The following is a 24,869-nucleotide window of genomic DNA, read 5'->3' as shown; positions in this document are numbered from 1 at the left end:
CACACACACACACACACACACACACAGAGAGAGAGAGAGAGAGAGAGAGAAAGAGAGAGAGAGAGAGAGAGAGAGAGAGAGAGAGAGAGAGAGAGAGAGCTGTTTACATCATTCTCTTTGCATAAGAGATGTAATAAACATTTCCATTTTTAGTACTGCCTTAATGGAGCTAATTGATGTATGAACATGTATTTAATTTTCCTTTCAAACAATGCAAAATAGGCTTCAAACTAAAAGTTATTCAAGACATAAAAACAGAAGCTGAGCAGCAGCAAAGACAAATACAAACAAATATATAATATAATAAATGTAAGCATCAACAAGCATTTGTGATAAATCACTTAAAACAGACTTGTGATTAATCACTTTTATTTATGATAAATTGAACTCTTCATCTCACTATAATGTTAAAACAAATTGTAAACTTTAGCACAATTCAGTGTTAAGAAATCAAGGCCAACCAAAATTATTTTGTTATCATTTAATATATATTTATATAACTACTGTACATTTGAATAATGAGTGATATTTCCCATTTACAACATTAACAACATGAAGTCTGATGCTCCAAAGATATAATATATGATGTGTGTGTGTGTGTGTGTGTGTGTGTGTGTGTATTTACATTTACATTTAGACATTTAGACTTTTAATCAAAATCAACAAAAGAGCAATAATATACAAGTGCTATAACAAGTCTCAATTAGCTTAACACATTACACTTAGCAAGTTTTTTTTTATTATATAATAAATAAAAAGAAAACAGATAGAAAAGGAATAGAGCAAGCTAGTGATAGAGGTCTTTTTGCTTTTGTTAACCGAGAAATAAAAAAGAAAACAAATCGATAGAATACAAAAATATTAGAGAAACAAGTGTTAGTTTATTATTATTATTATTTTTTTTATTTAAGAAAACAAGCAATTAGTAAATAGAGTTCAAGTCTAAAAGGGTCTAAAAGTTTTTTTTTAAGAATAGAATTAGAATAGAGATTGCTAAAGTTAGAGGGTCACATAAAGATGGAAGAGATATGTTAATAAAAATAATATATATACACAGGCTAGTTTTCATTTTTGGGTGAACTAACCGTTTTTTCACAAGATAATCTCCCGCGTTTACGGTCGCGCTTATTTTGCAATGACGTCATTGCGTCCGTCTAGACTCCGCACACTTCGACTTTCCCCGCGTTCCGCAGCCAACGGGCTGATCAGCAGCTGAATTACACGCGCGTTACGATGACTGACAGCCCAACGCACCAATCACACCAACCATTTAATCTCATTCACAAGCCTTAGCCAATCAGCGGCGCAGAGACGGCGCGTCGGGAGCCAATCACGTCCCTCCGTTCATGCCGTCCGGTGTCAGAGGTCGCTTCCCCTGCCGGCTTTCATTCGCTCGTCCCTCTTTCTGATTTCAGCAACGATGGCGGAGCAGCAGCAGTTCTACCTCTTACTGAGCAACCTGATGAGCCCTGACAACACCGTCAGGAAGCAATCCGAGGTACGGAAGTCGCGTCGGGACCGCGTTGTGTGGCTGTATGTCGGGAAATCTAACGCAGTCTCGGCTCGCAGGTTTAGCGCGGGCCGCTCAGCCTCGCTCTGGCCCAGCACACGTGTGAAGCGCGCGCTGCTGCTATGCGGCTCCGAATCGCTTCAGAGAGTCGATTCGCTTCAGCGTGTGTTGTGATTTTTGTTTTGTTTTTTTTACTTAATTTCGATATGTTTGGTTAGATTACGTTTTAAATGTAAATTTGAGACCGTCTAGGGAGTTATAAACACTGACCAAATTGTTATCGTTTTTAGTTATATTGACGTTATTCACTCTGTACGCTATCGGATTTACAAAAACTGAATTCGGTTTAGTTTACACATTAATCTTACTATATCTGGGATTGTAGGCGTAATACGAAAGAGATGCAACTTCGAAATCAATCCGACCGAATCATTTAAAGGAATCGATTCACTTGAGCGATTCGTTCGCGAATCGGACATCACTGTCGTTCGTTGCGTATCAACGTGGCCTAACCAGCATTACAAACATGTGTTTTACGTATTTGTGCCCCGTCATATTTAAAACGCTTATAAATCAGATGTTTTTCTAATTGAATCGTTTAATGTCGTCTTTTTTATGTTTTTGTGTGTTTTTTCGTGACTGTTCTATGTGAGGCTGTTTGTCGGTTGGTTTGGCTTGGGTTGGACTGAGCGGTGGATTAAATGGTTGTTTAATAGGTGTTTCAGAGTTTAAAACGAGTCACACTTGCGTCTTATATTCCGAGATCTATCAGTCAAAGTGACGAACGCTGACCACACCGACAAAATCGCAATCTGTTTGTACTCTATATGCGTTGTGCTTGATTTGTATCTCCCCACAACAAGCAACACGATAACGGAACAACGTTCCTTAGAAGAATGATGAATATTTAAAAACTCCTTATCGTCGCTATCACACTGTCATGTTGTGGAAACACGTTGGATTTGGGTCAGGGATGTGAATTCAAGCGCATAGACCTTTTGGGGTTCTCCTCGTTATATTAAATTCGCACTCATAAACCCACTTTTGCATGGAAGGTCACCAGCGTTCCAGGTTTCGCGGCAAATTCGAATTTCCCCCCAAAACCTGGCTCCTTATTGGCACGTGTTCAGACTAGTCTCTTGTTAGGCGCTTCTTTCTCTGCGTGGAGTTCAAACCTGAGCTCATGTGGATCAGACTGGGTCTAATCGCTCATCTCTGCTGTCGGTCAGCACTTTGCTTTAGCACGGACAATGCTTGACCGGCGTGCCGCTAATGCTGAGCGGAAACAGACTCAGACTGGCCCCCAGAAATCAGATGTGATGTCACTCTTATGTCTGACCGTCCAGTGAAATTATTGCCATCAAGCTTCTGAGAGCTTTGAGGTGTGGGATTTTCCTGGTTTCAGTTACGTTCCCATTGCACCATTCATTCCAGACATTCTGTGCGTAACCACATCCATTTGTCACTTGTAAACCGACTCCAGGAGTCTGTTTGACTCATGCAAAATGAACATCTTAAGAGGCTTAGTTGGTCTCTTTCCTCCTCCTGGAGGAACAGAATGAACTTATTTCGCTTTTAAAGCTGCAATGTTCCACAAATAAGTAATTAAAAGTCTGAAATTAGAGCAGGGCATTAAATGATGGATGCATCTGTGTTCTGTGTTTTGTTTTGCAATATGAATATCTAAGCATCCTCGTATCATGCATTTGCTTGAGATGCAAATATAATATGCAGTCTAGAAAAATGGTTTATGCTTAAAACAAGAAAAAAATATTGGACGATTGAGGAATGAGAATGTTTCCATTTGAATTAAGTTGATTGGGAAATTTGTTGTTTTCTGTGGACTTTTTGCATCACTTTGCATCTTAAGTAAATGTACGCATTTTTAAGAAACTTTAGAAATTTGCACTGGGCAACAAGACAGATATTGAGTAGGAACTTCGCTTTTTTGCAACTCCCTAATCACAATCTCGAATTATTAAAGTCTAACCAAACATATTGGAATCAAAGTCATTTAATCCAAATAAGAAATTATCACATCATTCGAAAAAATACACCACAGAAGTGCCACACAACAAGCAATCTTCTGTGATCACTCAAAAAAACAAAAACAAAGATTGCTTTGAGATTTTTAAACTTGAAATGTTGCAAATAAAATACAATTTCCTCACCCTCATGCTATTCCAAACCTGTGTGAATTATTTTCATCTGATTTTTTTCGAAGAATGTTGGTAACCAAAAAGTTGCTGGTAGCCACTTCTTGGTTGCCATCATTCTTCAAAACGTTGTTGTTTGTCTTCAGTAGAGGGAAGAAACGCATACAGGTTTGGAATGACATGAGAGTGGGTAAACGAGGATGATTTTCATTTTTGGGTGAACTATCCCTTTAAGAAAACACATTTGATTCCTTGTATTCGATCTTAAAGTTCTTACAACCGTCTTTATGTATAAACTGTGATGGCGCTCATTAACGTCTTCATTTCTTCTTGTAGGAAGCGTATGAGACCATCCCCGGTCAGACGAAGATCACATTTTTACTGCAGGCCATCCGTGATGCGTCCGCTGCCGAGGAGGTACGTGAGCGTCTGTTTACTGTCATCAGAGCTGTAATATTTATTCCAGGCGTCCATTTGGACTCTATGCACTGTCTTTAACAGAATACATGGCAGACAGTGCTTTGTTTACTCTATTATGCCTCATACCTGCTCTCTCGGGGTCAGATGGTGTGCTGCTGTCTGGAGGTCGTTGAGATGTTGTTAGTAAAGTTGTGCTGACCGTGAGTGGGCGAGGTTAAATGGAGAGGCTGGTGTTCTTCAGACTGTTTATGCTTGAGTTTGATTCCTGGAAAAACTTGATTGCTCAAGAAGAGACCCACAACTTATTCAGACTAACCTGCGATGGAGTTACAGTTGAGGTTTTGACTTTACAAGAGCGGGCAGGCTTTCACCGCACACTTAACCCTCGGTAAACCTCTTTTAAACCCAGTGTGGTAACTATTGTTTCACAATATGTAGTGGTTTTTTATTTTTTATTTTTAGGGCTGCATGTTTAACTGTAAATAAATAAAAGGTTGAGATCTAATTTAATGTGCACTGTTTCAGATGGAAGCATGTCAGCTAGGTCAGCCAAAAATATTACTGTACTCATCAGTTGTACTATTTTTTTTTTTTTGCTTTATATATTTCAATATTTATTTAGTTTGAATAATTTGTAGTAGCAATCAAAACAAAAAAAAATTAATATTGATTTGTAATCACACTTTTTGTCTAAATTGTGCAGCCGTGCAAAAAAAGCACAGCAAACCTGGATTAAAAAAAAAAGCAATTAATTGTTATATTTATAGTTTTTTTTTTTTTTTTTTTTTTTTTTTTTTAATTAATTTGTTTAAAATGAATTGAGTTGTTCATTTTCATTTATTAAAAAAAAAAAAAAAGTCTTTTTTTTCTAAATATTATATATTTTTTACTTCAGTTTTGGTTTATTCCAAATTAGCAATTTTGGTTTTTCAGATGAAACTTCTTAAGATTTTTTTTTTTTTTTAATTCAGCTTTGTCAGTACTTTTTAAACTGTAATTGTTCATCACAAATTGCAATTCGTTTTTTGTTTTCATGCATTGTCATTTAACGATTTTTACACATTTTGTGAATGTTTTCTAACACAGAAAGTCCAAACATTGTGAGAAGCAGAACTAGGCTTGTGTCTTAAATCAATGTTTAGTTAAAAATAACATTAAATTGTGTAAAGCCCACCTTTAAACATCTTCAACGACCTGAATACCAAGATGACAATGCGGTTACTCCAAACATGCCGCCCATTGTCTAGCTGTCCTCTCAGTGCGTTTTAAGCCTTTGCTTCACCTACTGTCTCATTTCGCTCTCCTGACCTCAGATATTTATAGATGTGTGAAACTAGAGTGCGACAGTCAACCTGTAAAAGTCCTTGTGCATCCTTGTGTTTTCATGCTCTTTAACTGTGAAGAATACTAGTTCACTTTAGTAAAACGGTTCTTATCATCGTTAAGTATTCTCTTAATGCTAATACTTTATATAGCACAGCATAATGCATCATTTTTGTGTGAAATTATCTCCCGAGATGCTCTCTAGAGTTATTTTAGACTGAGTCTCCACCTGGACAGGAAGCTGCAGTCATTAATCAACCCTGCAGTTGTAAACTTCCTTTAATGCTTCACCTGTATGTTTACTCAAACTTTAAGTCCCACGTTCGCACCTGTGGCTTTATTTGCAAAGCATGTCCCTACAGTTGTGTAAAGCTCTTAAATGTGTCTCCACAGGTTAAGCAGATGGCAGCCGTGCTGCTGCGGCGCCTGCTGTCCTCGTCTTTCGAGGAAGTCTATCCCAGCCTGGCCATCGACGTGCAGACGGCCATCAGGACAGAGCTGCTCGCTGGAATCCAGTCCGAAGGCTCCTCCAACATCCGCAAGAAGGTCTGTGATATCGCCGCGGAGCTCTCTCGCAATCTCATCGGTGAGTCGACTCTTCTACTTCGGTTCGGTTGAACCAAATGGCATCAGTGTGAGCTAATGCCTTGTGTTTCTATCCCTAGATGATGACGGCAACAATCAGTGGCCAGAAATCCTCAAGTTCCTGTTTGATTCGGTGAACTCTCAAGACGTCAGCCTCCGGGAATCAGCGCTGCACATTTTCTGGTGCGTGAAGTTTAAGCTTCTACAGTTACTCAGAACTGATTCAGGGTTAGTGTACGCTGTGAAATTGTCTTTCTGAACCGTGTCCTCGTACAGGAACTTCCCAGGGATCTTTGGCAATCAGCAGCAGCATTACCTGGAAGTGATCAAGCGCATGTTGGTTCAGTGTATGCAGGATCAGGAAAACCCACAGGTCAGTGTCTCAAGCTCGTTAGCTTCCCCCGTCACACATTTGATAACCAGAAGTGTTTGAAATTTCAAAGTGATTTGAAAAACGAGGAGTTTTAAGTTGATAATGTGTATGTTTACAAATATGCATGCTTCTAAGAATGTGTGTGTGTGTATATAGTACTTAATTTAAAATGCAAAAATTATCAAGGTTTGTAAAATTTAAAAAGAAAAATCAAGAATTGTTTTGAAGCATATTGTGGGGAGCCTAAATAATCCCACCTTTACAAATCATCTGACATCTGTTTTCCTCATTGGTTGGTTGCAAGTTTAAACTTGCTCCTTGTTTGTATTTAACTGCGTTTTATTTTTTGTCGCCTCATATTCAGTCTTTTAACCCTGATGAAAGCCTTTGAACATGATGCACAGTAAAGAACTGGTTTTCTAAGCTGCTTTATTCTTTGATTCCTCCTCTCCACCGTGTTGGTTTTGTGACGTTGCACCAGAATAAACCTGCCAGAGTGACTCACTTGCACTTGCTTTCATTTTCAGATTCGAACACTGGCTGCGCGTGCGGCTGCGTCCTTCGTCCTGTCCAATGAGAGCAACACAGCCTTGCTGAAACACTTCTCAGACCTTCTTCCTGGCATCCTACAGGTGAAGAGCTCCTCACCACACCTTTGCTCAGTAACTTGCATGTCAGCTCTTTTGAATTTGGGCTTTCAGTAACTTTTAATTTTTTATGACTCAGAAAGTGCTACCTGGTTCCCCCTTTGTGTTTTTTAATATACCCTTTTGCCGAGTTCACACTAGAGAACTGAAAGGGCGGAGGGCGGCGTGCATATTAACACTTGTATAGTTACCATTGCACACTTTGAGCTTAACGAGTTTAATGCACCCTTGTGTTCATCTTCATTATAGTGTCTGCAGTCTTGCTTTGAGGTAAACTGGAGCATAAAATCAAAGATATTCGTCAAAACATTAAATACTGCCAAAGACATGAAAATACGCTGAAGACAGTTGATCAAAAATGCATCATTGAATTAAAAAGTCTATACAATGTCTAAACATTCAATCAATTTAAAATCATTCAAGTGCAAGACGTGAAAGTACTTAAAACTTCCGGATTGAGTCCTCTTTCACATCTTGTGCAAATACAATCAAAAGTCATCTTGGCGGGTATCCTCATAATAAAAATCAGAAATGAATAAATATTGAATCTGTGCGTTAGGTCTTAAAGTGACAGCAGCCTAATATACCTGCTGCTGTCTGTCATTAATGTTAATCAGTTAAAAGATAATCATTCACTGCTCTTGACTAAATAACTTATACAGACTAAGCAGTGTTTTTACTTTTAAATTTCTGTACCTAAATACCACTGTTAGACTTACCTGTTTTCTAACTTAAAGCAGTGTTTCTTTAATTTGTGCCTTTGTTCTAATGTATTGTATAACTTGTTCATTTATAAATTATTACTGACTTCAATGTTCTGACTTTATATCAGTTAGGCTAGTTAGTTTTGCTGTGGAATCAAGAATTGTGGTATCTAAAGTGTAGGTGTTGTAACAGCCTTATCTATTAGCATGTATAATTATGGGTCAAAACAACAAAACATTGAGGCTTTTATTTGTATTTTTTTGCAGGGAAAGTAAGAATCTGTACAACTGTAGAAAAAGTCCTTAGTGTTGAGCCCCGCAAAAAAAAAAAAAGGTGCACTGCAAGAATCTTTCTCTCTCCAATCAGGCGGTGAATGAATCCTGTTACCGTGGTGACGACTCTGTGCTGAAGTCATTGGTGGAGATTGCAGACACGGCCCCCAAATACTTAAGACCAAACCTGGAAGCCACTCTCCAGCTGAGCCTGAAGGTGAACAAGATTGGGAACTGCTTGTAACCGGCTGCATTTATTAGATCGAAATATACAGTAAAAAAATTTAAAATTGTGAAACTATTTATTTCTGTGATCAGTTGAGTCTTCAGAAATCGTTCATTGTAACAATATGTACTACTTCGATCACAGCAATAAATTCATATAGCAATTTTTTTTTATGGCAATAAGTTCACAATTTTACTGTGTTTTTGATCCCAAAAAACAGTTTTTGATGAGCAGAAGAGACTTATTAAAAAAATTAAGTCCTACTAATCCATAACTGTGTGTGCATCTCTTGCATTATTAACCTCTTCAGCTGTGCCTGGTGGTTCCTTGAGGCAGCTCATCTGTGCTGATCCATGGGGTTTAATTTAACAGGCACATATCGATCTCTGCGATTTAATGCTTGGAAGTTGCCATTCCCATGCAGCTTCCACAGCCCGGTTGCAGAAACATGTTATCATGGGTGTGTAAGCATGCTGAGCCTCAGACTAAAACCCTGTACTGCTGTCAAAGTGAGAATAATGCACAAACCCTCGCTTTAAACGATGTGACCTTTTTAATAGATAGAGACGAATGCGGAATAACATCAATTATTATAATCTGATTAAAATGCGTTTTTCCTCGTTCGACTCCAGTTGTGCGCAGACACCAACCTTACAAACATGCAGCGGCAGCTGGCGCTGGAAGTCATCGTCACACTGTCTGAGACCGCTGCTGCAATGCTGAGAAAACACACCAACATCGTTGCTCAGAGCGGTAAGAGAGGGACATTTAACACTCCGTACGTTTCAATACTAATCACCAGAGTCAACGCTAATGAAAGAGAAACTTGTCAAGCTTAAAGCTACAAAAAGTGCACCGTACCATGCAAATTAACATGCACTGACATTTTGCATTAGTGTTTTGTCATGTAAAATATGATTGCAGTTCAGAAGCAGTTGATCCGTTGTCACATTTCAGAAAAATGAAGCTGATTGCAATGCTAATTAGTTACTCTCCCAACACTGTTAATTACTTGTAGTTTAATAATGTTTGCTCTTAAATGTTTAGTACCTCAGATGTTGAGTATGATGGTGGATCTGGAGGAGGATGAGGAGTGGGCCATGGCTGATGAACTAGAAGATGATGATTTTGACAGGTGAGGTTAATATTTGCATACAGTAATACTGTTTTGGGGGCAGCAGACAATTGTTTGGTCATGCAAAATATTTAAACCACAGTTTAGCCGCAATTGACCAATCCAAGTATTCATAGTAATTTTCCAGTTACTAAAAATAGTTTTTCGGCAGCTCGCTAGGATTTGATCTTGGTGGAGTTTTGTGGATGTTAAGACCTGCATACAAACTGATGCTATGAAAAGGAGCTGAAAGTCCTAAATTCATGAAGTCATGGCAGTAAATTTAGCATGCACCGCAAAAAAGTTATATCTTCCCCTGTTTTTTTTTTTTCCCTTGTTTTACAAATATCTCAACTTCCCTTAAATCAAGGTACATTTACTTAATGCAAAATGAACAAGTCTTGTTTAAAACACCATAAACGTTACTTGAAATAAACTTACTTTTAAAAATATATAAAGACTCTATTTCAGCTAGTTGACGAGGCAAATCTTTCCAATTTATTTAGTTTAACTTGTAAAAAAAAAACTTAAACTGAAAAACATCTTAAATAATGCTGACAAAAACTCGCAACAAAAGTATTAAATTAACTAAAATTTAAATAAAGTAAAAAAAATGCAAATGATAGTAAACATTAAAATAAACTTGAATAAAATTAAAAAAAAAAAAATAGAGAGACTAATTTTATTTCAGCTAGTTGACAAGCCAGAATTTCTAATTGAGTTTAACTTGTAAAATAAACTGGAAAATATTAATAAAACCGATAGACATGAAATAACCCAAAACTATTAAAATCAACTAAAATTAGAACGAAAAGAGGGTATTAAAATAAAAGCTACTTCAAAATGTTAACTATAATAGTATCTTAAAATAACTTTGAAGTGTTGCTAATTCAACATTTACATTTAAATATCAATGATGCATTGATTCTTTACTCCTTACGTTTTTTTTTATAATTGGTCTTAAATGTACCTTCATAAACCCTGCTGTATCTGCAGGCGTTATTGTTTTGAAATGTCTGTCGGTAAAGCTTCATTGTTGCCGGTTCTCGGTGTTTCTGAGTGTAATCTGACTCTGTCCGGTCTCTGCTGGTGTTCAGTAATGCCGTCGCGGGTGAAAGCGCTCTGGACAGGATTGCGTGTGGCCTCGGAGGAAAGATCGTCCTTCCCATGATCAAACAGCACATCATGCAGATGCTGCAGAACCGTGAGCAGATGCGTCAGGATCTATTACTGTGATTGCGTTTATAGAAATGAGATTTCGTTCATGATGTTTTATGTCCTCTCAGCCGATTGGAAGTACAGGCACGCCGGTCTGATGGCGCTCTCCGCGATCGGCGAGGGCTGTCACCAACAGATGGAGGCCATTCTGAGCGAGATCGTCAGCTTCGTTTTGCTCTTCTGTCAGGATCCTGTAAGAACAATCGCAGCACTTCATTTCTGATGTGTGTTAACGAGTACATACGCTAAACCGAGCCTCATTCCGACCCCCTGCAGCACCCCAGGGTTCGATACGCCGCCTGCAACGCTATTGGACAGATGGCCACAGACTTCGCCCCCACCTTCCAGAAGAAATTCCACGACAAGGTATCGCTGGGTGGTGTTTTTTTTTCTTTTTTTCTCACTGGGCACACAATCATGATATAATATATAATATATATAATGAAAGGTGGGTTGCTCTAAAAAGGAAAGAAAAGCAATAGAAGTTTGAACAGTTTTGCACAAGTCTCTCTAAACTCCTGTCTTGCATATGACAACTACTGTATTAATGGTTATAGTGATTTATTTTTATTGGTTAACTAAAGCAGTAAATATAGTAATCAATATTACTATAATAAAAATGGTCATAAAAAATAACGTTATTATAGTAGCAGTAAATATAAATTAATATAACTGTGGTGAAGTGATTTAAAATAAGCAATGTTATTGAAATTATTACTGTAAAAATAAAAAAAAGATGACTAGTTAACAATGTAAACTACTACTAAAAACAATAATAAACAGCAGTTGTAATGATTTAAAGGTCATATGATGCGATTTTAAATTTTTCTTTCTCTTTGGAGTGTTACAAGCTCTTGGTGAATAAAGAAGATCTGTGAAGTTGTAAAGACTAAAGTCTCAAATCCAAGGAGATATTCTTTATAAAAGTTGAGACTCGTCCACGCCCCCCTGAAACGGCTCGTTTAAACACGCCCCCACATCTCTACGTCACGATGTGGGAAGATTTGCATAACGCCGCCCAGATGTTCACGCAGAGAAAGAAGGCATACCTTGTATTCTGGTTGTAGTATTGTTGTTTCTGCTGCCGCCATGTCATATAGACGCTGTGTGTTTCACTGTGAAAGCAAAACTATTTTGTTTGGCATCATACCTGGAGCTGATCCGTGCTGGTCGCTCAAGGTCGCGGTGTGTGACGCTGTTTCATTGAGAAAGCGTTCTTCCAAAAGAAGACACAACTAGAAATAATGTTTATATCACTTTATTAGGGGTTTAATGTTTATGTCTCGTCGCTCCGGCCGGACAAGGCATCACAATATGTTAAGAGGAGTAACATTTCTGTCACAAGTCTGAGGCATTCAGCCAATCACAACGCGCTGGATAGCTGGCCAATCACAACACACCTCGCTTTTCAGAGCGATGAGCCTCGTGAAAATCAACGTGTTTCAGAAGGAGAAACAATAATGTACAGTATGTGGAAAATAATGTGTTTTAACCTTAAACTGCATAAACACATTTCATTACACCAAATACACCAAATAATGTTCTTTTAAGCAGCATCATATGACCCCTTTAAATCAATGTTACTAATTAACAATAATAGTGAAGATTAGTTGTTGTTTATAAAATATAGTAATTGCTAAATTACAATTGCTGTAAATAAGTTAATAATAAATTTAAACAAATCAGTGTTATTACTAATTACAGTAGTAGTAATATATAACTAATATTATAACTAATTTATTATTATTGGTTAAAATATAATAACTGATTAATGCAAATTACTGTTACGACTAAAAATAAGTTATAATTTAAATCAATTATACTAATTAACAGTAGTTACGATGATTTATTATTGTTATTAGTGGTTATAAAATATGGTAATATTGATAAATTACAACTACTGTAAACAAGTTATGTAAATTACTGGTAAAAATAATAATAAACAGCAGTTGTGATTTTGTTTTATAAATTTTAATAAAACAGCAGTTACTAATTAACAATAATGGTGGTGTTAAATTACATCTACTGTAAGTTAATTTAAACAAATCAGTGTCATTACTAAGCAATTACAGTAGTAATAAAAACAACTGTTTTTATTGTAACTATACAATTTATGATTATTGGTTAAAATATAATAATTGATTAATGCAAATTGCTATGACTAAAAATAATAAATTAACAATAGAGACAATGATTTATTATTATTATTAGTGGTTATTAGATATAGTAATATTGATAAATTACAACTACTGTAATCAAGATAATACATTTAAATGAATCAGTGTTTTGTAATTCTAGTAGTAATGGTAATAAGCAACAGATATGAAGACTATAATTGTATTATAATATTTAATAGTTATAGCAATATTAATAATTGTAGTAAAATATTGATTTTAATTAAATTACGGCATATATATATATATATATATATATATATATATATATATAATATATATATATATATATATATATATATATATATATATATATATATATATAATTTATTTATTTATTTATTTATCTAAAATGAACTGTGCTAGTCCTGCTTGGTTGTCCCTTTAAAGTATAGTTTTGTCATTGCGTGTCTTGTTCATGGTTGCTGTCTGTATCTGCAGGTGATCTCTGCGCTCTTGCAGACCATGGAGGATCAGTCGAACCCTCGCGTCCAGGCCCACGCTGCCGCGGCGCTCATTAACTTCACCGAGGACTGTCCCAAAACCCTGCTCACGCCCTATCTGGACAGCCTCGTCCAGCACCTGCACGTCATCATGGTGGCCAAACTCCAGGAGGTGCGTCCCGTCTCTTCCGTTTATTGGGAGTTTGTACCTGAGCTGCTCCTGTAATGAGTTTAAGTCCGCGATCTCTCTTCTCTTCCGTTAGGTGCACAAAGCGAACGCGGTGAGATGTGGTTTGATCTGGATTAGGGTCTGTTCAACTTCAATTCAGGAGTGAACGCGGTTTCTTTACGTTTCCTGAATTGAAATTCAATTGACCCTCAATTCAGATGTTGGATTTGTTTGATCACACGTGACCCTGGAGCACAAAAGCAGTCTTGAGTCGCTGGGGTATATTTGTAGCAATAGCCAAAAATACATTGTATGGGTCAAAATTATTAAAAAATCATTAGGATATTAAGTAAGGATCATGTTCCATGAAGATATTTTGTAAATTTCCTACCATAAATATATCAAAACTTAATTTTTAATTAGTAACATGCATTGCTAAGAATTCATTTGGACAACTTTAAAGATGATTTTCTCAATATTTAGTTTTTTTTTTTTTTTTCATATAGTTGTATCTCGGCCAAATGTTGTCTGATCCTAATAAACCATACATTAGCAGAAAGCTTATTTATTCAGCTTTCAGTTGATGTATAAACCTCACTTTCATAAAACGGACCCTTATGACTGGTTTTGTGGTCCTGTGGTGTGACCGTGTGAAGTCTTCGATGCTTGCGGTGTGTGACGCTGTGTGTGTTATGGCGGTGAGTCGGTGCTTGAATGTCGGGTTTGATTCTTCCAGCTGATCCAGAAAGGCACTAAACTGGTGCTGGAGCAGGTTGTGACGTCCATCGCCTCGGTGGCTGATACTGCAGAGGAGAAGTTTGTGCCGTACTATGATCTGTTCATGCCCTCCCTCAAACACATCGTGGAGAACGCCGTTCAGAAGGAGCTTCGCCTGCTCAGAGGAAAGACCATCGAGTGCATCAGCCTCATCGGCCTGGCTGTGGGCAAAGAGAAGGTGCGTCTTGAGGGAGAAGGATCGTGGAAAAACAATACTTTTTATTTTTTATTTTTTTATTTTTTTTTAAGTATTTTTAGTTTTTTGATTTTATTTATGTACATGTTTCGTTCTATTTGATTTGATTTTTTTTTAATTATCTAAAAGAATGCATTCAATTTAATTTTAGTTTAGTTTTATTTTAATCTTTCTAATTTTCTTTATTTTAATCTAATGGATAAGTAAAAATTAAAAATCAAGAAAGTAATTTTTTTTTTTTAATAAAATTAAAGTTAACAATATTGAATCGGATAAATGGATCAAAATAAGGGAAATACATTATTTTTGTTTCGATTTATCTTTATTTAAACATTAAATGTGATGCATTAACTTCTCAATTAATGAATGAAGAATTGCAGATTATAAAGATTTTTTTTTTACTTGTTTTTAATTATTTACACTTATTTTATTGCTTTAAGTTTATTTGAATCTCAATTTTTTAGTGTATTTATTTGAATAAACCTAATTTGTTTCTTATACTTTCTTGACTTATTTTTATCTAATTAATTTTTTTTTATTCATCTTTATTTTAATTTATCCTTTTAGGTACAATAAATAGCTAAAAAAATCTGAAAAATAGCTCTGGCTTAAGCTAACTACACTTTCGAAAATAAAAAAAGATCCTGAATTCTTTTTTTTTTTTTTTTTTAACTTAATCCATTTTATTATTTACACTTAAATTTAAATAATGCTCAAAATACATTCATCAATTTTATTTACGTTAATTTATCTGCTTATTTAAACCTTGACAAATGAATACATCCCTTTTAAATCATTTCGCTGATGCCAACTCCTCGCGCTCTTCACCTGTGTGATCTGAACAGTATGTTTGTGTAAACTCGTATCAATCCTTTCACGTGATTTCTCTTGTAGTTCATGCCGGATGCTTCAGCTGTGATGCAGCTCCTTCTGAAGACACAGACTGATTTCAATGATCTGGAGGATGATGATCCACAGGTCAGCAAACACCAGCCCAGCACATCGTGGAGCCCGATCTCTAAACTAGACTTCGCTGTCTTGTGTGTTTGAGCTGCTGTCTTGTGTGTTTGAGCTGCTGTCTTGTGTGTTTGAGCTGCTGTCTTGTGTGTTTGAGCTGCTGTCTTGTGTGTTTGAGCTGCTGTCTTGTGTGTTTGAGCTGCTGTCTTGTGTGTTTGAGCTGCTGTCTTGTGTGTTTGAGCTGCTGTCTTGTGCCTGCAGATCTCCTACATGATCTCGGCCTGGGCGCGCATGTGTAAGATCCTGGGCAAGGAGTTCCAGCAGTACCTTCCTGTGGTGATGGGCCCGCTGATGAAGACGGCCTCCATCAAACCTGAAGTGGCCCTGCTTGATAGTGAGTGAGCCGTCTACACAAGCTGTGTGTGTTTAGGCATCATAGACACTCTTATGGTTTAAATCCATGTATCTGTGTATAAGAAACATATTGTACTTTTTATTTATTTATTTTTATTCAGGCTTTCACTTAATGCCATTGTAATTTATTATTATTGACTAAGATGTAGAAAAAATATTTACATTTATAACTACTGTAGTAATATTAATAATTCTGATAAGACAACCTACAATATAACTTGTTATTATTTAGAGTTATAAAATATAGAAGTTTTGATTTAAATTTACAACTACTGTAGTAATTCGTAACTGATAAGTTGCAATAATTTTAATAAATCAATTTTACTTTAGTCTATTATATATATATTATATATATATATATATATATATATATTATATATATATATATATATATATATATATATATATATATATATATATATATATATATAGTTGTTTTAAAATTTGTTTTTACATTTATAATAAATGACTGATAAAACAGTAAAAATTCAGCATTACTATATTTTACCAACTGTTTTAAAATATAGAAATACTGATTTACATTTACGACTACATTATTGTTATTAGTAGGTGATGATAAAGTAGTTTTAGTAAATTAACTAAATCAGTATTACTACATTTAGAAATTTTACATTTAAATCAATAATTCTACATATTAAAGTAATACATTTCTTAGTAAAAAAATAAATAAAAAAATTTGGCTGTAGTAGTTAAAAATAATGATTTATTTAAATGTTGCTGTTGTTGGTGGTGTGGAATTTGATTAAATCTGTTTATTATAGATAATAGTATTGAACCCGAAACGTTTCTTCAGACTTTCGCTGTTTTAATATAGTGTTAGATTAGTAGCTTTTGACTGTCTTGGACTTTGGCGTGACACTCTTTGGTCCGACTGGTTCAGCTCAGGACATGGAGAACATGTCTGAAGATGATGGTTGGGAGTTTGTGAATCTCGGAGACCAGCAGAGTTTTGGGATAAAGACGGCAGGACTGGAGGAGAAGGCGACGGCGTGCCAGATGCTGGTGAGAAGACGATCCATACGATTAAACCAGTGTTCACAATGACACCGAGTCACCAGAATGAACGCTTGAGGAACAAACTGATGTTTTGTTTTCCATAGAGTCTGGAAATGTAACAACCACTACATTTCCTTATTCAAAATTTATTTGAACACAATATTGCATTAAAAAATAGATGTAAATGTATACATTTTCATGCATGAAAAATAATGCATTTCTTTGGGCAGAAAGTCAGTTTTGGGCCCTGTAACTAACCAGTTTTCTGATGTGTTGCAGTAAAGGTTCTGTTGAATTTCTAGGGTGATGTTTAATTTGGTCCGTGTTTCTCCTCAGGTGTGCTATGCTAAAGAGCTGAAGGAAGGGTTCGTCGAGTACACCGAGCAAGTGGTCAAGCTGATGGTTCCTCTGCTGAAGTTCTACTTCCATGATGATATCCTTCATGAGATTACAATTACTTTTCTGGATCGTGCAGAGTAACGGTCCGAAATAGTTTTCTTTAATGCTCTTTAATCTAGAGTGCAGGACGGGTTTATTATCGAAGTGCTAAAACTGAAATAAAATAACTAAATAATAGGGATATGCCGGTATCAAATTTTCCTGTTGCGGTTAATTGATAATGTTTTATCACGGTATTATCACGGTATTGAAATTAAGTTTCAAAAAAGTGATCATAATACAGTAAAACAGGTTAAATAACTTTTTTCTTATAACAAAAATAGCTGAACATTTAAATACAATAAAGCAATACAAAAAATATATTTAAAGTTAAAAGTTTTACACTGATTAAAGTGCAAAAGAACTTTAAACACCCATAGGTATCACTATACAATAAGACCTCATTAGTTAGGCTTAGTTAATGCATTAACATTCACAATGAGCAATAGCTACATTTGCTACAGAAGTTACTAATCTTTCTTAAAAAATTCAAGTCTTAGTTCATGTTAGCTCATTAAATAACACAGTTGCAACTTTCGATTTTAACAATGTGTTATTAAATATTGGAATACTTAAGATTAATGAATGTTTAGAAGAATTTTTCATTGGCAGTAACTAATGAAGCCCTAATGTAAAGTGTTAATGAACAATAAAGAATCAAAACACTTTCAAACAATATCTAGGGCATGTTGTAATCCAGATTAAAATGGAAAAATTTTATGGAAATATCTAAATATTATTTTATATTATTTAAATGTTTAGAAAGTAGCAGCTGCTTTTATTCATGGGGTTTCCAGGGTAAGGGGCTGCATTTTCTGCAGTTTAGCGCCATCTGCTGTCAGAGAGTGAATGTGCTTTCATTCAGCGCGTCTCTCACGTGTTCCCCCATGTGCTTCTCGTGCGTGCTTGTTTACATCAGAGCGCACACACGTCTTTAAAGCAGCATACAGCAGTGTTGTGCATTTTGACCAGTTGATGGGAAAAGTGTTCTTAAAATGCATTCCAAATTCTGAATAATTTGCAATATATAATTATTCTCGGTGTTTAGAAGTGCCCACGATAACAATATTGTGACTGTTCATTCCACTACATAATAAATAAACTAAAAATGACAAATGCACAACAAAATTACTAAAACATAAAAATGGAAAATATTTAAAAAAAATTATTTTTATTTTATTGCGATGTCAATTTAATTTGACTTAGTTTTAGTAAGTTTGTTGTGTCTGTCATTATTTTTTTAAATGTCTATATAGTGCTTGTCTGTTTTTTGAAGTTAAAACCGTTTTTATTTTATCAGTTCATGTTTATATTTCCAAGGCACCATTTCTCTTTTTTTTGTTTAACTTGAAGTACTAAAATAACTAAAACTAAAATGAAATAAGACGCATTAAAAAATGTGTATATATAATGCATTTAGACTGAACAGCATGCAGTTTAGCGTTCACAAATAAGAGACACAATTTTACACCTGGTTCACTTTCAGAAACATAAAAACTGGAAATGTGTATTTTTACATTTATGTTCGTCTATAGCTATTAACTTTTTTTTTTAGTTTTAGTCATTTTAGTACATCAACTTTAATTTGTTTTGTAACTTATTTTCCAAAGTAATTATTTTTTTGATAGTTTGTTAACTGCAGTATTCCTCCACTTTAAAACTGGTGTTCAGAGATGATTGTTGACGCACCGGAGACTCTTGATAGCGTCCTTAACGTGTGTTTGACGTGTGCGTGTGGCGGCGGCCGAGTCCATGCCTCTCCTGCTGGAGTGCGCTCGCGTCCGAGGCCCAGAATACCTCACGCAGATGTGGCACTTCATGTGTGACGCCCTCATCAAATCCATCGGCACCGAACCCGACTCAGACGTGCTGTCAGAGATCATGCACTCGTTTGCGAAGGTGAGTCACGTGTTCCTTCTGCAGTTCCCTGAACGAGTTGTAAATGCTTTGTTTTAACACGTGAATGTCTTCTCATCAGTGCATCGAGCTGATGGGAGACGGGTGCCTGAACAACGAGCACTTTGAGGAGCTGGGCGGCATTTTGAAGAGCAAACTTGAGGAGCACTTTAAAAACCAGGAGGTCAGACAAGGTGAGTCACACGGGAGTTAAGCTCTCACTGAGGCTGTTTATTTGATAAAAATACAGTGAAAAAATTACAATTTAAAATAGGTGTCTTCTGTTTGAATATCTGTTAAAATGTAATTTATTCATGTTCAAAGCTGTATTTTCAGCATCATTACTCAAGTCTTCAGTGTCACATGATCATTTTAATATGCTGATTTGCTGCACAAGAAACATTTCTGAATTGACTGTGCTGCTGAAGATTTTTGTTGAAACGTTTTGATACATTTTTATTTTTCAGGTTTCTTTGATTCTAGAAAGTTTAAAAGAACAGTGATTATTTGAAATAGAAATATTTTGCAACATAAATTTCTTTACATTCACTTGATCAGTTTATTTAATCTGTGATGAATAAAAGAATGAATTTAAAAAAAAAAATGTTGAGGAAGAAGTTTCCAGTTTTCTTTATGGATTCAATCTTTAATTTTTTTTTTTTAATTTTTCCCCCGAGTTGTTTTTTGTTTTTTAATAAAAGTATTGACTTTTCAAAAATATATTTAGGCCCCTGTAAAATCCTTTTTTTTTTTTTTTTTTTTTTTTTTTTTTTCTTCCTCTCTCGCGCTCAAATGCATTTTTTTTTCTGGATTCTGTTTTAATGATTGGATTAAAATTTTAGAAACCAGAAAGTGTATCTAATTCATTGAAATTATGAAACTTAAAAACAAAAACAAAAAATTATAAAAAAAAAAAATCCCTATAATCCCCAACCCCTAAATTCAGTCTGCCTTTTTTTTTTTTTTTTTGAACATTTTTCCAACTTCTGGATCATTATTCTGGATTCAGTTTTAGTGTATGTGTGTGTGTGTATATATATATATGTATGTGTATATATGTGTGTGTATATGTATATATGTATGTGTATATATAATATATATATATATATATATATATATATATATATATATATATATATATATATGTATGTGTGTGTGTGTATATATATGTGTGTGTGTATATATATATATATATACATGTATATATGTATGTATATATATGTTGTGTGTGTATATATATGTGTGTATATATATATTATATATATATATATATATATATATATATATATATATATATATATATATATATATATATATATATATATATATATATTCATATGGAAAGTCGTACAGGTTTGTGAAGTTTTACTAATTGTATCTGTTCTCCGCAGCCAAACGACAAGATGAAGACTACGATGAGCAGGTCGAGGAGACGTTACAAGACGAGGTGCGCGGCTCATCTAACCTGTTTCTTCTAAGCAGCTGATTGGTTTAGTTCAGTAATCGTGAAGCGCCTCTTGATCTGTATGTTCAGGATGACAATGACGTCTACATCCTGACCAAGGTTTCGGACATCCTGCACTCCATCTTCAGCAGCTACAGAGAGAAGGTTCTGCCGTGGTTCGAGCAGCTGCTGCAGCTCATCGTCAATCTGATCGTGAGTCCTCACATCTGCACTTAAGATGGGTTTTTAAGGGTCATTCTCTGGAAATGTGCATTTTTCTGTCCCTGTCTTTTTGTTTGGATATGCTGTCAATTATAGTTTTTAGAAAGAAAATCTGCATCGGCAGGTCACACTTACAACAAATCGAAATCGGCGAAGATAATTGCAGTCGGTGCATCTGTCGCTTAAATGTTAGAAAACGAATTCATGCCATACCAAAAGTGGACATTTGTGTAGAATTACCCTTCCCTGGTTACAGAGTGTTTATGGTGTTGTGCTCCTGACAGTGTCCTCACAGACCCTGGGCGGACAGACAGTGGGGTCTGTGCATATTCGATGACATCATCGAACACTGCAGCCCGTCTTCCTTCAAATACGGCGAGTACTTCCTGCGGCCCATGATGCAGGCGCTGTGTGACAGCAGTCCGGAGGTGCGGCAGGCGGCGGCGTACGGCGTCGGAGTCATGGCTCAGTTTGGAGGAGAAAGCTACAGGCCTGCTTTCACAGGTGAGACATCCTCTCTGATGTCCAGCATAATTAGCGTCAGTAGGGCCTGATTAAGTGGGTGGTACTTGTTCCCAAATTCCAGTTTATTTATTCAAAAAAAATATATTTCATCTTCCTAGATTCTGCTTTTCGGTATTCCCCGTCCCAATAGTTAAAAAATAGTATTTAAAAAGCATGTCTAATTTAATCAAATTATTGACTATGTGGTTTATTAAAAGTTAAACAAATTACATCTTCGAAAGGGCCTTTTGAAATGAGTTTTTTTTTTTTTTTTTTTTTTTTTTTGAAAGTTCATTTTGGCTTTTTTTTTTTTTTTCCTTTTTTTTTTCTGGATTCTGGTTAATGTTTTTTTTTTTTTTTTTTTTTTTTTTAGTAATCACAAAACGCATCCAATTAATTGAAATCATTAAACTTGTACAATTTAACGAGTTTAACAATCAATTTTGAAACCCATAAGTTTTTTTTTTTTTTCATTAAACTTCTATCAAAAAGCATGTGTAATTAAAGTTATGAAATGTATTTTTTTTGTGTGTGTATATATATATATATATTAGTTATTTATTTATTTTTTGGAAATCCTTTACCACCAAAATGTAATTTTCTTTTTTTTTCTTTTTTTTTTTTTATTCAGTTTTAACAACATTTTAGATATAATTTATCTAATTAAGTGAAATCATGAAACTTGTTTATGATGTTTATTTAACAAATTTATTAAGTATAATAACTTCACTTTTTTTTAGGTCCCCTATTTTTTTTTCTTTTTTTTTTCTGGACTGCGTTTTTATGATCTAATTAAAATAAATCATTTGAGGCAGTATTTTTGCACTTGAGTTTTAATTTTTGTTCTCCAAAATTTGCCAGATGCCATGACATTGTGTTATGTTTTGGTAAATTAGTGGATTCTGTGAGTTGGTGTTTTTCTTCTTCATGGACATCATAGTTCCCTCCATCATGTTCTGTTTGTTCCCATTGTGTTGTTCTTCAGAGGCCGTCCCTCTTCTTGTGGGTGTGATCCAGTCTCCAGACTCCAGAGCTAAAGAAAACGCCAACGCCACGGAGAACTGCATCTCTGCTGTGGCCAAAGTCATGAAGTACCGGCCAGAGTGCGTCAACGTCACCGAGATCCTCCCCCACTGGCTGTCCTGGCTGCCGCTCAACGAGGATAAAGAGGAAGCCGTCCACACGTTCACCTATCTCTGTGACCTCATCGAAAGGTGCGTGTCCGTCAGCCGATGTGAACTCTGGGAGTCTCGGATGCAGAGTTGAGTTCAGTGTTTGTTTCCTCCTACAGCAACAATCCCATCGTTCTTGGACCTGATAACACGAACCTTCCCAAGATTTTCATCATCATCGCTGACGGTGTTGTGAATGAATCGATTAAAGGTGAAGACGGGTGCAGCAAACGATTGGCCAACGTGATTCGTCAAGTACAGGTGAGTGTGAACAGACAGGCAGAACAACACCTGCAGAAAACATAGAATGAGTGACTTGTCTAGTCTATTAATTATCTTTTTAATATATAAACAACACATGAATGACTTGGTGACTATTACTGTTTGTATTTGTTATATTGGTGCTTATAGATTTAAAAATACCAGCCATGCCTTAATGATTTACAATATAAAAGTGCATGTTTATCAAATATAAATATCTATATGAATTGAGCACCAAAGAGCTGATTTGTGCATGTTAGCATTGGTTTAAATTCATGTAGATATTTCTAATTGTTATATTGGTGCCTATAAGTATAAAATTGTTTATACTTGTTTAATGATCTGGTAAAATACAAATATTCAGTATCTTAAAATATTCAATGTGTAAATCTAAATTATTGCAAACTAATGTTTTAAAATTTCATCTAATTTGTCACCCTAGTCATCTTCTGTATATTCTATTATATTGCATAAACAGTGTAAGTGTGTATATAATTATAATTATAATATCATATTCAAATGTATGCATTTAAATATTGTATGCATTTGCTTTTAAATGTAATTAATTTCAGTTGTCTAGTCATGTAGTTAAATATTTGTATTTGATATGTTGATGTATATAAATAGTGTAAATATCTAGTAAAATAGAAATATATTTAAAAAATGTTTCTTGCATGTTTATGCATGCTTTTAAATGTTTCTATTTGCTATATTTATGCGTATAAATGTTGAATTGTTTATTCTCGTTCTTAAATTTCCTTTTTAAAAAAATCATGTTTTCTGAATACATGATGATAGTTCCTCTGATTTTAAAGTCCATCTTTAGAGTGTTTCAGGTTGACCCGTGCAGAGTTTGCATGTATTGACTGCACTGCATGCTGTTTCTCTCCAGGTTTCTGGAGGACTCTGGACGCAGTGTGTATCGGCGCTCAACGAGGCGCAGCAGAAGGCCATCCAGGACCTCCTGAACACGGCCTGAGTGAACGAGCGAAGCCTTAACCCTGTAAAACAGCCCATCGATTGAGGATTAAAAACTTTGCACCTGGAGTTCCACATCTAGATTTTTGGCCCTGTCCCCGTTTCGAGTAAAGAACCGTCATGAGTGTGTGTTGGGCCTCTGAGCCGTCTGGACCCGATCTCTTGAAGTCTTCATCACTGGGCCGAGTGTGTGTTTCACCTCAAACAGGGCCGACGGCTTCAGAAGCCCTCATCTTGAGCGGACGTGGGGGGGGTTTAGGGGTATGAAATGAAACTAACAGTCATCCATCGTAGATCTTTAAGAATTTCTGGTGTAGAAATTGTGCTTTTCTCCCTTCCGTAGTTGTTTTGTCAACTCGTGTGTCTGTGGACGCTTGCCGAAGCTGATTTAGGGCTCGGTCCGACTCTCTTCTCCGACGGACCGGACCGAACGGACTCGTGTTGGTTGAGCTCGAATGCAGTAGAGCGATGATGCAGCGGTTATGCCAACTTTTTTTTCTTTTTTTTCTTTGGTTTTCTTTTAGGCTTTTGTGTTCTTCTCTTGGACGCCGGCGCTGATGTTTGGGAGAATCGGGCAGCGGTTCGCTCCACCTTCGCTGATGATGTCTGTGTCACGGCTAACATTGTCTGTCATTGGCTCACTTAATCCATGCAATGAAATAAACAACATTGGAAAACCAGGACTCTGGGTTCGGGCTTCTGATATTATGAAGGAAATGCACAAACCTGAGGCCGGTTGGCTTAAGGGTTGTCACGTGTCCATGGAACATTTGTATGATATGCAATCTCTCCTGGTTAATCATTTTACAACACTTTCACTATTAAAGCTGCAAGACATGAACTTTGTGTGTCAGCGTTTCATTGCGATCTGCATGCTCTCAAAATGTGAAACTGGAATCCAATTACTTTTCTAAATTGAATTCAGTTCAAGTTTAAATGTTACGTTCCTCAGGTTCTGATTCTGAACTAGTAAACTTGATTCAGTAGTTTTACTCTCAAGTGCTCGTTCTTAACCATTGTTTACGAGAGGCTACAGAAACTAACATCACAGAAGCCGTTTATGGTTTTACAGCAGTGACCACAGATGAAGCTGATGGGAGCTTTTATATAACGCTTGGATTGTCACTAGCAATATCCGTGAAATGATGTGGGTTTAAAAGAGCATAAACAAATGAGGAAAAAATATCTACTTGGTCAGTTTTTAAACTAGTTCTAGTCAAAAAAATATAAAAGTGGATGTTTATCAAATATAAATATC

General features: G+C 35.7%; 1 protein-coding gene and 1 non-coding gene across 2 annotated transcripts; both read left to right on the top strand.

The window, feature by feature from the left end:
• The first annotated feature begins 1,341 nt into the window (after window positions 1-1,341).
• On the top strand, window positions 1,342-24,452 carry LOC109058135 (importin-5). The gene is made up of 26 exons (XM_042717012.1): window positions 1,342-1,498; window positions 4,003-4,083; window positions 5,803-5,995; window positions 6,075-6,177; window positions 6,271-6,367; window positions 6,895-6,999; window positions 8,086-8,208; window positions 8,850-8,970; window positions 9,265-9,352; window positions 10,429-10,535; window positions 10,618-10,742; window positions 10,826-10,915; window positions 13,165-13,338; window positions 14,072-14,290; window positions 15,203-15,286; window positions 15,527-15,659; window positions 16,581-16,702; window positions 17,033-17,129; window positions 18,861-19,033; window positions 19,113-19,224; window positions 20,422-20,477; window positions 20,565-20,687; window positions 20,981-21,200; window positions 22,186-22,414; window positions 22,492-22,633; window positions 23,526-24,452. Exons 1-26 carry the CDS (start codon window positions 1,421-1,423, stop codon window positions 23,610-23,612), a joined length of 3,282 nt encoding a protein of 1,093 aa, XP_042572946.1. The 5' UTR covers window positions 1,342-1,420; the 3' UTR covers window positions 23,613-24,452.
• On the top strand, window positions 8,532-8,669 carry LOC122136111. The gene has a single exon (XR_006153934.1). It is a non-coding gene; the product is annotated as a small nucleolar RNA SNORA84 (small nucleolar RNA).
• Window positions 24,453-24,869: the final 417 nt, after the last annotated feature.

This window comes from Cyprinus carpio, chromosome B1 (genome assembly GCF_018340385.1).
Source record: "Cyprinus carpio isolate SPL01 chromosome B1, ASM1834038v1, whole genome shotgun sequence".
Taxonomy (NCBI): domain Eukaryota; kingdom Metazoa; phylum Chordata; class Actinopteri; order Cypriniformes; family Cyprinidae; genus Cyprinus; species Cyprinus carpio.
This window is presented reverse-complemented; position numbering and strand designations above follow the sequence as displayed.

Bases quoted from the DNA above. Each gene is read 5' to 3' on its own strand.
- LOC109058135 (XM_042717012.1), top strand. From the start codon at position 1,421: ATGGCGGAGCAGCAGCAGTTCTACCTCTTACTGAGCAACCTGATGAGC. The intron at 15,660-16,580 runs GTGAGTGAGCCG...CGACTGGTTCAG, and splicing joins TGAAGTGGCCCTGCTTGATA to CTCAGGACATGGAGAACATG. The intron at 20,478-20,564 runs GTGCGCGGCTCA...CTGTATGTTCAG, and splicing joins AGGAGACGTTACAAGACGAG to GATGACAATGACGTCTACAT.